Raw genomic sequence first — 14,603 nt, forward strand, 5'->3', positions numbered from 1 at the left:
TAAGTTGCAATGTACGTATAGCTGGTGCAACCGGCCCCTGGACTTGTGTGTGTGGCTGTGCGCGCTGCAGTGACTTTAGTTACAGCAAGCGCACAGGCGTGCGCCGCACGGACATGGATTTCTGCGAGCATGCATCAGATTTGTGTTTTCGGTTAAACCGCGTTGCTTTTACAAGCGTTGATTGGGTGGGTTACTGTGTTGCATTTAGATAGATCAGTTTGTTTTTTCCGGGATTATCAATCTAAATGAATGCACTGACAAATAAAGTAAATTATTAAAACTCAAACGTGAGCTTTTACTGGGGCACAGCAGATTTATACTGGGGCACATGCCCCAGTAAAAGGGGTATAGTGACGCGCCTGGTGTGAGTGGTATGTTAAAACTGAAAGTGCAACAAAAAGAAGTGTACTTTAAGTACCCGGACAATGCACTTCTTCAGCCATCAAAATGGAGTGTGGAATGTGAGAAACTTCATGCACTCAGCGCTCGCGGCTGCGTTACTGGTCTGACAAAACAATTGTAAATAATGGAGAATGTAGCAACTAGCAAAACTTCAGTGAAGACAGAACCTTAAAAATGAATGCTTTAACATCACTACACGCTGTGTGAATTCATACATTGATTGAGATACAAGTGTTGAACTGAGGTTGGCTACACGCTAAAGATAAAGCTAGCGGCAACACATTGTGTGCATTCGAAACATCACTTCCTTCATCTGTTAAACGGCGAACGTTTCCGTCTAGTAAAAAAATATGTAATGTGTTCCATATGGGATGATACTACACTTTTAAAATGCATACACTACAAAGCTGAGTGCATTGTGTATATTGTTAATGCTTAGTTTATAGTGCGTCATTTGGGACACAGCTTATGTTTGTGAGAATTACCTACGGAGTATTACTTCAAGATAATGTAAGGGAAAGAGATGACTAAACAAATAAATTACCCATGGGGAAGCTCCAAAGAGACTGTTCTGGTGATCCGTTCCCTGGATGTTTGGCTCAATGTAACCTGGATGTTTTTATGATACTGATTAGAAATCTCTGTTTAGATAATGTTCAGACTGACCTTTGACACCCCAGATATGATGAGAGTGCTGCGTTTCGTAGGTGTCTTCTTGGGTGGCTTGCTGGCCGACTCGGTCAGTTGCCGGATGGCGGTTTCAGCTATGGGGTCCAGCCCATTAGGGAGGGTGCCTTCTGCTTGGGAATAGCACAAATACACACAAACACAACAGGGTCACAAACTTTCCCAGATTCCTTCATATGTATTATATGTTAAAAATAGAGTAAAAATGTGTGAAAATTATGAACTTTGCATACCTTTTAACTAATAAATTTCCATGGTTTTCTATGAATTTCCAAGCATTCATACAGGATTTTTAGAACTCACTCAAAGAGTAATTTCTAGCCAAATAAATACATTAGAAATAAGTCTAGCCAGATAAAAATAAAACATTATATTGACTATAGAAATGCCCATTACTGTTTCCCCCACTTTTAAGACTATAAGGTTCCATGATTTTTTCAGCCTGCAAATAGCACTCTTTTATTTTTTTCTGATATTTCCAGATTTTCCATGACTGTTGGAACCCTGACAAGTTAATTACACAAAGGGGTTATAAAAGGTGCATTTAATCATCTTAAGGCCAAATGTGAATCTGAATAGAACTCACTGCTGGGTGTTGGGCTGGGATTTGTGCTCTGCAAGCTGGAAGTGAGCACAGCGGGAGTCTTTTCAGTCACCTCCACCTTTGAGGGAGACCTAGACGGAGAGTCTCCTGGAATTATAGATGAAGAAACAGGATAGGCTAAAACTGCCTAGTCACTTCTGTGGTATTGGAACATTTCAGACTTAGAACAGCAGAGTAATGTGGCCTTTACCTGGTTTACGGTCCAGTTTTAGTCTAGACTGGATGGTGGTCACTGTGGTGACAACAGTGCCATCGGGCATGATAGTACGGTCCACATCCACTTTCTTTGAGGGGGTGACTGAAGACCGCAGAGGAGCTGTTTTTTCACTGGACTCCAAATACAACAGCTGTAGAGCAAAAACATATGATCATTGCATTATACAGTCAGAAAACATGCTTTCTTAAAATAGATTAAAAAAAATATTCCTTTATTTGCATTTACAGAACTGCTACTAAACTATTAGGGTTAGTACAGCCACAAACATCACCATCTCCCTAAAAGTTCTGAGCGGCTTTGCCCATGTGTTCACAAACACAATGATTATTACTCCATGTTTTTTTGTACCATTCATTGGAACTTTTAAGATAATGTGTGTAACGTGTGAACTGAAGTACTAGGTTAAATAAAGAAATAATCTGGTTATCGAGTTAATCAGAGACAAATTGAGTGCTCAGTTCCCTGAGTAGGCCATTGAAAGAAGATATGTTTTCTAGTAAATAATTCACATTGACATTTAGAAGTGGCACTTATAAGAGTGTTCCAAAATGTGAGCACATGCCCTGTGTACTGCATCCTAATTTCTGTCCCACTGAAAAAGATGCTGCGCACCTCTAGTGTTACAATAGCAGTTGGCGCAAGACCGTAACCTGGAGCGATGGACAGCTTGTGTTGTCCGTTTTTAGAGAGATCCAGTGGTAAGGAAGCACAACCAGGTAAAAACTCTGTCAAATAAGAAAAAAAAAAGAACATTTTTATCATGCAACCAAAAATGACTTTACTGACAGAAAACATGAATATCATGCAGTGAAATACAAGACAGCTAAATAAATCAGGACAAATTAATTTAATATCAAGAAATGTGCTTCTGTAATCTTAGATGGGCTATTGAATGCAAGGCATTAATAAGTGACTCACGCTCTCCTGTGCCGTTTCTCTCTACAAGCCTTACTTTGAGTTCTTTGGTTTCTGGTCCTAAGTCCCTAAAAGATAAGACAAAATAAAACAGCATGAACACAACTAAACATGGTTCTTATTTATGATACTGAATTGGAGATGACGTAGATTGAAGTATGTCAGCTGGAATTGGATTTTAGGTAATTAAATGACTGCATAATGCCAGCAGACTACTAATCCCTTTCGGCTCCACAGCATCTGTATGCTGGCCATTAGAAATAAATTGACCAATCTGGTAATTGGCAACACAGGAAATGGTGATGTGTTGATATGGCAAATAATAGCTCTTAGTTTCCTTGAAAGTTGGCTGAACATATTTACAGAGCCATTGGTGGTGCTGCTTAGGGCTTCACACCTTCATTCATGTCAAAAAGACAGCCAATACTAGAAGGAATTTGATGAAAACACACTATAGTTGTTGATGTTAAAGTGTTAAAGTTGACCTTAAATTGATGGTATTAACTCAAAAAAAGCAGTTTTAACTATTTGTGTAAACAAAACAAAAAACATTATAAGAGACCTTTCTTAAGTTATGTATGTCAAAACTTCACTCAGAAGGTTCCATTTCACAGTCATTACTTTGATCTAGTATATCAGCCTTTCTTCACAATCAGTAACAGAATGGTAGAATAATTAGGTGCTTACAGTGTAAATTCTTCAGTCCAGTGCACGGCTGCTCCAGGACTAGGGAATGGAGTAAGGAAGCCTGTTCTTCGCTCAATAGAGGGAGTGTCCAGACTCAGAACACAACAAAGCTCTCCTGCATGAGTCTGTAATCCTGGGACAGGGTTAAGAAAATAATTTTGAAAAAAAAAAAGAAAACGAAATGACAACCTGCATCATATAAGTGCAGAGACCTCACAAAAACTGCTCCAATATTTACACTGTAAAGTAATATTTACAGGCAGATTTGAATGTTTGATCAGATCTATCTGTTATCAAAGCAGCTGTTTTTTAGGGGTGACAATCAAGGGGTACGGTGGCGCAGGGGTGCACAACACAACAAAATTAGCAAAGCAAAAAAAAGTTGAAAACACAAATGGAAATACATCACAGCACAACGATTTTAAGCCACAACACAACAGAAATAAACCACAATGCATTGGAAATAAGCTACAACACAACATAATTAACAGAAAATAAATAATTTTTAAACACTTTTAAACTTTTAATTTGTTTGGCAGTTCTGACTCAATCCAGGTGAGATCAAGATTTAATTTGACCTTAACTACATTGTGGCTTAAAGGGATAGTTCACCCAAAAATGAACATTCTCTCAAAATGTATGCATGAAGAATGTGAATCACCAAAAACAGGAGAAAGTGAAAATGAAGGAAAAAAGACATACATATTGATCTGTTTCTCACCCAAACCTATCATATCACTTTAGAAGATGTGGATTTAACCAACAGAGTTGTCTGCATTACTTTTATTTTGTCCTTATGTGGATTTTGGAGCTTCAAATTTATGGCACCCATTCACTTGCATTGTATGAACCTACAGAGCTGAGATATTCTTCTAAAAATCTTTGTTAGTGTTCAGCAGATGAAAGTAAGTAATACACATCTGGGATGGCATGAGGATGAGTACATTATCAGAGAATTTTCATTTTTGGGTGAACTAACCGTTTAATTCCATTGTGTTGCAGTTATTACAGTTGTGTTGTGACTCTTCAGTTGTGTTGTGGTTTATTTCCTGTATTGTAGCTTATTTCTATTGTGTTGTGGCTTAATTTTGCTGTGCTGTGATTTACTTCTAATGTGCTGTGGCATTTCTGTTGAGTTGTGGCATATTCATGTTTTGTTGTGGCTTCATTTCATTGTGTAGTGGTTTACTTCCCATTTGTTTTTAGCTTTTATTTGCATGAAAAATAAATGCCCCACTCACCCAGCCCACTACCTTTTTGAACTGTTGCCTTCTGGCCGGCGCTACAGAGCACCAGAATCTTCCGGCACAAAAAAACATATATCCATCTCATGAACAGTTAAAACTGCCCCACTGAGCAATATTTATGTGCAATATACAGCTTAGTCTATTTATGTTTATCTAACATACACTACCTCTTCTGCCATTAACAGATTTGTATTTGTACATATGTATTTATATATATACTTATATTTCTATTCACGTTTTATTTTATTATATATATATATATATATATATATATATGTATATATATATACAGGTGAAACTCTAAAAATTAGAATATCGTGCAAAAGTTCATTAATTTCAGTAATTCAACTTAAAAGGTGAAACTAATATATTATATAGACTCATTACAAGCAAAGTAAGATATTTCAAGCCTTTATTTGATATAATTTTTATGATTATGGCCTACAGCTTATGAAAACCCCAAATTCAGAATCTCAGAAAATTAGAATATTACATGAAATCAATAAAAAAAGGATTTTAAATACAGAAATGTCGGCCCTCTGAAAAGTATAATCATGCATATGTACTCAGTACTTGGTTTGGGCCCCTTTTGCATTAATTACTGCCTCAATGCGGCGTGGCATGGATGCTATCAGCCTGTGGCACTGCTGAGGTGTTATGGAAGACCAAGATGCTTCAATAGCGGCCTTCAGCTCTTCTGCATTGTTTGGTCTCATGTCTCTCATCTTTCTCTTGGCAATGCCCCATAGATTCTCTATGGGGTTCAGGTCAAGCGAGTTTGCTGGCCAATCAAGCACAGTAATACCATGGTCATTGAACCAGGTTTTGGTACTTTTGGCAGTGTGGGCAGGTGCCAAGTCCTGCTGGAAAATGAAGTCAGCATCTCCATAAAGCTTGTCTGCTGAAGGAAGCATGAAGTGCTCTAAAATGTCCCGGTAGACGGCTGCGTTGACTCTGGACTTAATAAAGCACAGTGGACCAACACCAGCCGATGACATGGCTCCCCAAACCAACACAGACTGTGGAAACTTCACACTGGACTTCAAGCATCTTGGATTGTGTGCCTCTCCATTCTTCCTCCAGACTCTGGGACCTTGGTTTCCAAATGAGATGCAAAATTTGCTCTCATCAGAAAAGAGGACTTTGGACCACTGAGCAACAGACCAGTTCTTTTTTTCTTTAGCCCAGGTAAGACGTTTGACATTTGAAGCCCATGTCCAGGACCCGTCTGTGTGTGGTGGCTCTTGATGCAGTAACTCCAGCCTCAGTCCACTCCTTGTGAAGCTCCCCACACATTTGAATGGCCTTTTCCTGACAATCCTCTCCAGGCTACGGTCATCCCTGCTGCTTGTGCACCTTTTTCTTCCACACTTTTCCCTTCCATTTAACTTTCTATTAATGTGCTTTGATACAGCACTTTGAGAACATCCAACTTCTTTTGCAATTACCTTTTGAGGCTTTCCCTCCTTGTGGAGGGTGTCAATGATGGTTTTCTGCACAACTGTCAGGTCAGCAGTCTTCCCCATGATTGTGAATTCAACTGAACCAGACTGAGAGACCATTTAAAGGCTCAGGAACCCTTTGCAGGTGTTTAGCTGATTAGAGTGTGACACTTTGAGCCTACAATACTGAACCTTTTCACAATATTCTAATTTTCTGAGATTCTGAATTTGGGGTTTTCATAAGCTGTAAGCCATAATCATCAAAATTATATCAAATAAAGGCTTGAAATATCTTACTTTGCTTGTAATGAGTCTATATAATATATTAGTTTCACCTTTTAAGTTGAATTACTGAAATTAATGAACTTTTGCACGATATTCGAATTTTTCGAGTTTCACCTGTATATATATAATTTTTAAATATTTAAAGATAACTTTATAATTATTTCATCATTATATATTGAATTATTGTTATATGAGGGGCTTTCTCAGCAAATATTTGTATATGCATTTAATTGCGATTAATTAATCGGGACACCATGTATTTAATTCGATTAAAAATTTGTATTGATTGACAGCCCTAATATATATATATATATATATATATATATTTTTCTTTTTTTTTTTTTTTTTTTTAAATTATTATCTCTGTCGTGTTGTTGTATTGTGTGTGCACTGGAAGCTTCTGTCACCAAGACAAATTCCTTGTATGTGTAAGCATCTTTACTACTTTTGTTGTGTTGTATAACCCTGGTCCACTGTAGTATGGACCTGGAGATACAATATTATATCAATATCTGGGTCAAGATCTAATGGTTCTTTATGTTTAGTGTAAAAATTGTGATATATTGCGATCTTTATTACTTTTATCACCTCTTTCTGTGTTTGGATTTTGCTTAAACAGAAATAATGGAGTATGATTTTTTTATTTTTTTTTATCCTCTTTTCTCCCAAATTGGAATGCCCATTTCCCACTACTAAGTAGGTACTTGTGGTGGCATGGTTACTCACTTCAATCCGGGTGGCGGAGGACAAGTCTCAGTTGCCTCTGCTTCTGAAACCGTCAATCCACGCATCTTATCACGTGGCTCATCATGCATGACACCGCGGAGACTCCGCATGTGGAGGCTCATGCTACCCTCCGCGATCCACGTACAACTCACCATGCACCCCATTGAGAGGGAGAACCACTAATCGCGACCAAGAGGAGGTTATCCCATGTGATTCTACCCTACCTAGCAACCGGGCCAATTTGATTGCTTAGGAGACCTGGCAGGAGTCACTCAGCACACCCTGTATTCGAACTCGTGACTCCAGGGGTGGTAGTCAGGGTCAATACGCTGAATAACTGAGTATGTTAAGCCTTTTCACAGACTTGCTCTGGGTGGTGGTCACATATATGAATGTGATAAAATGTACATCAAATACAAATTTTTGGAGTAAGAATATTTAAATAATTTTGTGAGGTAAAGTATCACATTAATTAATAAAATTTATACCTTTTTTGACATTTGTTGCTTTGAGTTGCTGTACCAGAATCCGTCTGACAGGCATGCTCTGAGATGGAGAGTTCAGACCACCAATCTGCTTCTCCCGTGGAAACTATAAATAGGAATGTGAATATTTTATAACATGGAAGTCACATATATTTTATTAAGTTATCCTTCCTCATTTTTGTTGACTTTAAATGTATGTATTGTATATTTTGTACAGAAGGTTCGACTGATGAGGGCGTCATACATTAAGCACAAGCATTTTTTCAAACCAAACCAAAACATACAGTATCCTCATGGCTCTGTCACAGAGTACAGTTTCAAACTCTATGGTCATAACACCTGCTGTGTGATAAAGCAGTCGATACTAGTGAATTGTATTAGGTATTTTACCGCAGGACTTGATACACAGGCTCTCAGGTTGAGGATCATCGCAGGGTGTGTTGTGTACAGTGTATCCTCTACCAGTGCAGCAATCATATCACTGTCCACCTCTACATCAGAGCCCTAAGGCAAAAAACAAACAAACCACAACAAATGAGTGCGCTGAACACACAAATAAGCATAGTAATTTCGAAGAATAATTTATTTCAATTTATTTGTTTTCTAAACATCAGATGCCTATTGTGTTGTGAAAATAGCTTCTTTTTAAACTTTGAACAAATTGTAATATGTTGCAATTAAGTTGAAGGTAACATTACATATATTATGGAAATTACTCTCCTACCTCTTTCTGGACTCTTTGCCGTGGAGTTACAGTTAGAGACAGCTGAGGCTGCTTGGAAAATGTCCAGGACACAAAGAGACCCTCTTCCTCCACTTCCTCAAGGCAGACCTGTAACTACAAAAGCCCAAACAATATATTTTATTTAAATAGTGTACTCCTATTGCACAGTGCACTTAAAGGGACAGTTCACACAAAAATAATTTCATCCTCATGTTCTTTCAAACCCATTTAACTTTTTTCTTACATGGAATTCAAGCCTCAGTCACCATTCACTTCCATTGTAACTTTTTTCCATATAATGAAAGTGAATGGTGACTGTCATTCTGCATAATATTTCCTTTTGTGTTCCACCGAAGAAGAAAAATGTCATCAGGATTTAATTTTTGAGCAAACTATCCCTTTAAGATACTCTATTTGGAAAAGAAAAATATTTATTGATGGCTGCTCCACTTTTTACTATCAAGAGATGAAACACTAAACTGTGGCACTGCACATCAAGTGCCGTCATTTGTTTGAGATGAGTATCTAATGCAATATTCATAACCGCTAAACCACACAATCTACATTAAGCTACTGAGATGGAACAATTTGGCAAACTGAGAACCTCATTCATGGGAGTAGTGGCAGAAGACATAAGACTAATGAAAGTTGAGTGTGCAGCTATGCAGACTGATGCAAACTCACCAATGCAAATCCATGTAATTTGTATTTTACCTGAACTAGCATTGGCTGCATTGTGATCTGGTAGGTATTCATGGAAACGGCTGCAGGTGACTGCTGAGTGACGGTCACCGGGAACGTTATAGTGTCAACCGAACAATTGCACTGAAGGACCTGGAAGGGTTAGTCATTTACTTAGTGAGAGACAAAACATGGTATCTTAAAATTAAGGGCATTTGTAGTAATAGACCACACACAAACAAAAGCTTCTATCACATATTACAGTACATAATGTCAAAATACTATGTTTATAAATCTATATTAAGGCAACTTGAACGCACGCTCCAAACATTTCTGAGCTGATCTACTAATGAAATCTACTCAAGATTACATCTTTCACAAGACAAAATAGTTTTTGTGGGTTTCACCTAATGAATATGGAATTTGGGGCATTTCTCCAATCACCCTCAAAGGAAAATTATTAAGTGTGACTGGAAAACATTTCAGAAATAATTACTGCAAATAGATATCACTGGAATTTGATTAACATGTGAACTATGGCTTCTGTAATTGACTATGAGAAAAGAGAATACCTGTAGCAGGATTGCTGGCACAGTTATATTTGAAATTATTTTAAGAACACAAAATTATAGAGAACCTAAAACATTGTCATATTCAAAGTTAAAGTACACAGGATATACTGCCAATCTCCTCATTCCGCTTTAGAGTCTATATTTGAACCTTTTCCGGCAGGTTCTGCATCCTGGTTCATATTTAATTTTAGTAAAATCTGAGGTAAATATGTGTTGCAAATAATACCATATTTTCTTTTATTTAGATTTATGTATTCAGGTGAAATCATACTGAAAACGATTCAAGAGTTTCACATATCCATGCATTTTGATTAAATGCACAGCACAAATAGCTCTCACTAAATACCAGTGGTTTCAGAGTGATGATATCATATACCCATAAATAAACATATTATAAATGACATTAATATATACATGTACAGAATGTACAGAATACATATGTATATTACTTTATTTACATACATGAATTTCATTTTTACATATAGGACTAAGTACATTATAGAAATCATATAAAGTCATTATACTAGAAACACTGGAACCCAGAACCCAGAAAGTGAGCTGTATGAATAACTTTAGGTACAATAACCACAAAAGGATCCTTTAAATGTGCTTGTGTACAATCTATTTCTACAGGAGGCTATTTGCACTTTTATTCATTGTAAATCACCCACAATACACCAATGAAGCACACACAAAATGTATTTGATTGCACAAGCAAAGTAGTATCTTTTATATGGGTACTACAGTGCATATCTTAGTAAATATCTGCCTTGAACCGCTTACCATGCTGCATGCTGATTGGTCTGTGCGAGTCACATGGTCAATGGATGCAGAGTTTGGGAGTTGAAGACTGTCATCAAAGGTGATTTGAATGGAGCTCTGAGAAAAAATGAGAATTGTCAGTTCATCTGCTATTAAATAGCTGAAAGGGAGTTGAACACTTGAGTGTCATCACACTGCATGCTTCAGATAGAGTATATCTCCTGAGCCAAATGTCTATTTGCATGTTTTTACTAAGCATCTTGATGGTAGTGCACCCATAAATCTTCACCTCAGCTTCAAAACAGAAATCTCAGCCACATAAGGATAAAGGAAGATAATAATTAGGCAAAGGAAGAACTGCAAAATCATCTGCTTTACTTTCCCTGCGCTGCACCTCTCTCAGTTATTTAAAAAAAGTACCATTCCAGAAAACAAAACGACCCTTTTAGTTAAGAAACTGCATAAATCAATGAACTGTAAGAGTGGGTATTGAAATGTAAAACCAATTGAGTTCTTGAGTAGGAAATATGTTCCTCTCTCATTTAACTTCTCTGCGAGTGTACTCATTTTTGGAAGAGCCATTTTGTGCTTGGTTAAAGAGATTAATGCAAACTGCATTCAATCTGTCTCTCTTAGTTCACAAACACACATAACGATCACACTCGCCACTAGCTCTAGCCAAAAACATTGTTCAGCGAATCCCATAGTCAGGATATGACATCATTCTCTTCAGGCGAACATGGAAGACTGCCATGACAACAAGCTGCCAACATACCTCTTCAAGCCAGACTTCCACAGTTCAAAAATGGTTAGCCAAGCACTACAAAACTCCAGGTAGAAATTTATACTAATCTAATATGAGCTCGTAAAAAAACAATCATCAAAATTGTGATGGGAGCAATGATCACACTAAAAGGAAACCATTGCCAACAATAGGATTTGCAGCAAGGGGGAAACCTTGGCCAAGCATGATTGGCAAGAGAGGAGTGTGGTAATGGAAAAGACATAAGTATAACCACTGACTTATGCTGCTGCAGCAGTTGCTGTCATTGATAGACATAATATGATACATTTTACTCATGGCCTTCTGCATAAAATGATTTAATGTGTTATGAGACAAGATAAGGGTGTGCAAATAATTATGTTTGTTATCCTCAAATTGACATGACTGATATTCTGACTACAGCCACTTTGAACTTGTCACATCAAGAACATATTCAAATGCGTATATAAGAGGGTGCTCAAGTATCATTACTTCAGATTTTCTGATTGAGGGACAGAGGGCATTACTCTTTCCTCAAATCTCTGAAGTAGTTGTGCGGCCAGCTTTCACAATTTCTCATTTCCTTTAATCTCAGGAAACCTGCGTATAGAACAAGGAGGACAGGATTCCAACAAACAGTTAACAAGTGTCCATGGCCACCTTGTTATTGTCCTTTCCAGGGCAGATGGAATCACCACAACCCTCATCACTAAGTTCCCCTCGCTGAGCTGAAGAGATGGAGATGGTAGCCGACCTCTTCCCATTGCTTTGTAAAGCTTCAGAATACGTCTTCTGTGACAGTGAGCTGACAAAATCCTCCGCTTTTTGAGGAGAGTCAAACATCATCTGCTCACTTTTCAATTTAATTGCCGCCGGATAGATGAGGAAGGGCTGCTGACCGAGTGTTGTCATCTTCTTCAAGACTGGATTGAAGCTCTTTCTCTTTGCAGTTGTGGCTGGGCTAAAGTCAGGAAAAAATAGTAGCGTGACATTGTCCTGCGTACATTTCACCGGATACGCCTGCAGAGCACTCTTCAGGATTGCTGACCTGTCATACATCTTAGTACACAGTAGATGAGAGTACACGGCCGATCAGAGTTACTTTTTCTTCCATTGTACACGCAATGGGCTCTCAATAAATCTCGATGTCGCAGCCTTTCAGTAAAGGGATCCACTTGGAAAGATTAGCTCTGAGGAAGCCAACTGCATCGGAGCCCTTCGCCCCCTCCGGCAACCACACCAGTCGTACGTTATTTCTCCTGCTCCTGTCTTCAATGTCTGTAATTTTATCAGTAAGTTGTTCCAGCTACTTTCTTAAGTTTTTGACTGTCCTCCAATCCTCACATGAAGCTGCTTGAACAGAATCTACCCGGTCCTGTGTCTGTTTTGCCGTGCTGGCTAGCTTTTCAACTTCTGCTCTTAGTTCTTTAACAGAATCGTTGGTTGCTTGTATATCCAAATGCAGGTCACACAATGCTGGGGTCAGTACAGAGTCTATCGTTTCTCTTAGTGTCAAAGCCACAACCGAATCCAGAGTACAAGTGCTAGCTTAATACCTTTAGCAATAATATCGTCGAGATCCACTCTGGAGATGGTGGAATCTTTAAATTTTTTGTTTACTGGCGAATGCTCAATCTCTCTTTTTCCGATTGTCCTTGCATGTTGAGGTATTCATAGTGGGCTAGATAAAAAGTGGTTCAACATTTACTGACAGGATTATACAAAATCTGACAAAGTGAGCAGAGCAAAGGACTATGGTGAGCAGTGATCACATTTCTGTTGCTTGTGAGAACACAAAGCAGAAACACATCTGTCTACCACCCCGGCAAGAATGAGTAACGTATGAGTGCATGCCTTACGAGCGGCGATCGCATCTCAGTTTGTAAATACTGTAAATATTCAGGTAAAGTAAAGACAAGGTGGAAATCATACAGAGTAAGACTTTAAGTATGTCAAAGCTTTGATATGAGAACCTATAATTGATTTATAGGTTCCTTTCTGTCTCATTGTACCTCAGCCAATGGGATTAGAGGACAGTTGTGACTGGATAGCATTTACTGGCTCAGCCCCTGAGCTCTTGGAGAGGAGGAAGAGAGAACACAAATCCCTTACCGTAGTGGCATATGTTTATTATTTCTAACACCTATCTCCATCTTACACCCACAGATGCATTTCTATACATGATTAATATGCACATAATGCACTTAAAGAGATGTAAAAAAAGATTTTTGAGGCATAGATACATATGGCAGTACATCCGGTGGCGTTAGCTTAGTTAGCCAGAAGCATTTGTACTCTCTTCAAAAACCTCTAAGAATGCAGCTTATGTTTTTACATGGCCACATAAATTCTCTGTGAAAATATCTGGGTTTGTTAAGCCGATTTCTCTTAATCCCTTAACTGGCGTGAGGAAAACTACAACTAAACCCCTGGATTCAACTGCTTTCTTAAAGGGGCATTCAGAAGTTCTCTAACTAGCGTTAGCATTGCTCTTCTTCGTGTACTTTAAATACCAATGTTACAGTGGTGTTAGGACACTGTACTGCCATCTTTCGACGTGGATCAGCATGATCTCTGCTGCCCCTGTCAGCTTTGGAATATCATTTGCATCTGGAAAATGTTGGCATTTGAGGTGAGTACAACTACTGGATCTCTCGTTGTCTTTGCAGCTAAAGCACCATAAATAATATGTTCCATTGTGTCCTGTCACCATAACAAATTCCTTGTACGTGTAAGCATACTGGAAAATAAAGCTCATTCTGTATCTTTTCACTCTTCGCATTACCAAACAACAATGTTCTAAGCATAGCCAAACGTATCTATCTACACAGGTGGCAGCCAATGAGCATGAGGAATCTCTTCTTCATCGTTTAGTGAAGCACCATTGGTCATGTGATTTCAACATGGCAAAACATACTGAAGGGGGTGACCCGCACCATGTAGAATAAAACACTTTTTATAGAAAACTCTTATGAGTACAGTCTTCATCTCATGTGACACCATTTGGATCAAATTTCACAAAAACAAAATTAATTTGTTAACGTATAAAACTTTTTAAATTGGCTCCAAATTACTAAATGCACATTTAAGTTTATGTCAACACTCTAGACCTTATTCTATAATTTTTTATGAGAATGACAACGAGACTGTGAGGGATAGACTTAACATCTCTTCAATGGCACAAAGCTGTTTAAAGCTCCTAGATCACTCATGTTGTCTGGAGTTTTTGTATACTAAATGTTCTTGTTCAGATATTTTATCAATGTTTTGTCCACAGAGACTGTAAGTTTATCCCTCACTGCCTTGTTTTCATTCCCATTAAAAATCAAAGTTGGTGCTAGCATTAATAAGGTCTATTGAATTAAAAGTAAGTAAACAGTTAAATTAAGACACTATTTTATCAT

General features: G+C 38.0%; 1 protein-coding gene across 2 annotated transcripts in view; it reads right to left on the reverse strand.

The window, feature by feature from the left end:
* The window catches only part of c2cd2l (c2cd2 like), a 43,078-nt gene that overhangs the window by 4,918 nt on the left and 23,557 nt on the right, over nt 1–14,603 (reverse strand). Inside the window, exons 3-13 of one of the 2 annotated variants that reach the window (XM_052114306.1) lie at nt 10,458–10,553; nt 9,136–9,255; nt 8,422–8,535; nt 8,088–8,201; nt 7,701–7,803; nt 3,513–3,645; nt 2,829–2,893; nt 2,523–2,635; nt 1,884–2,040; nt 1,676–1,780; nt 1,069–1,199 (exon numbers count right to left, since the gene is read on the reverse strand). In XM_052114306.1, coding sequence (XP_051970266.1) covers nt 1,069–1,199; nt 1,676–1,780; nt 1,884–2,040; nt 2,523–2,635; nt 2,829–2,893; nt 3,513–3,645; nt 7,701–7,803; nt 8,088–8,201; nt 8,422–8,535; nt 9,136–9,255; nt 10,458–10,553 — 1,251 coding nt within the window. Of the gene's footprint in view, nt 1–1,068; nt 1,203–1,675; nt 1,781–1,883; nt 2,041–2,522; nt 2,636–2,828; nt 2,894–3,512; nt 3,646–7,700; nt 7,804–8,087; nt 8,202–8,421; nt 8,536–9,135; nt 9,256–10,457; nt 10,554–14,603 lie in introns of both variants that reach the window. The other variant, XM_052114296.1, reaches the window with a different exon arrangement.

The sequence above is a fragment of the Xyrauchen texanus genome, chromosome 4 (assembly GCF_025860055.1).
Source record: "Xyrauchen texanus isolate HMW12.3.18 chromosome 4, RBS_HiC_50CHRs, whole genome shotgun sequence".
NCBI lineage: Eukaryota > Metazoa > Chordata > Actinopteri > Cypriniformes > Catostomidae > Xyrauchen > Xyrauchen texanus.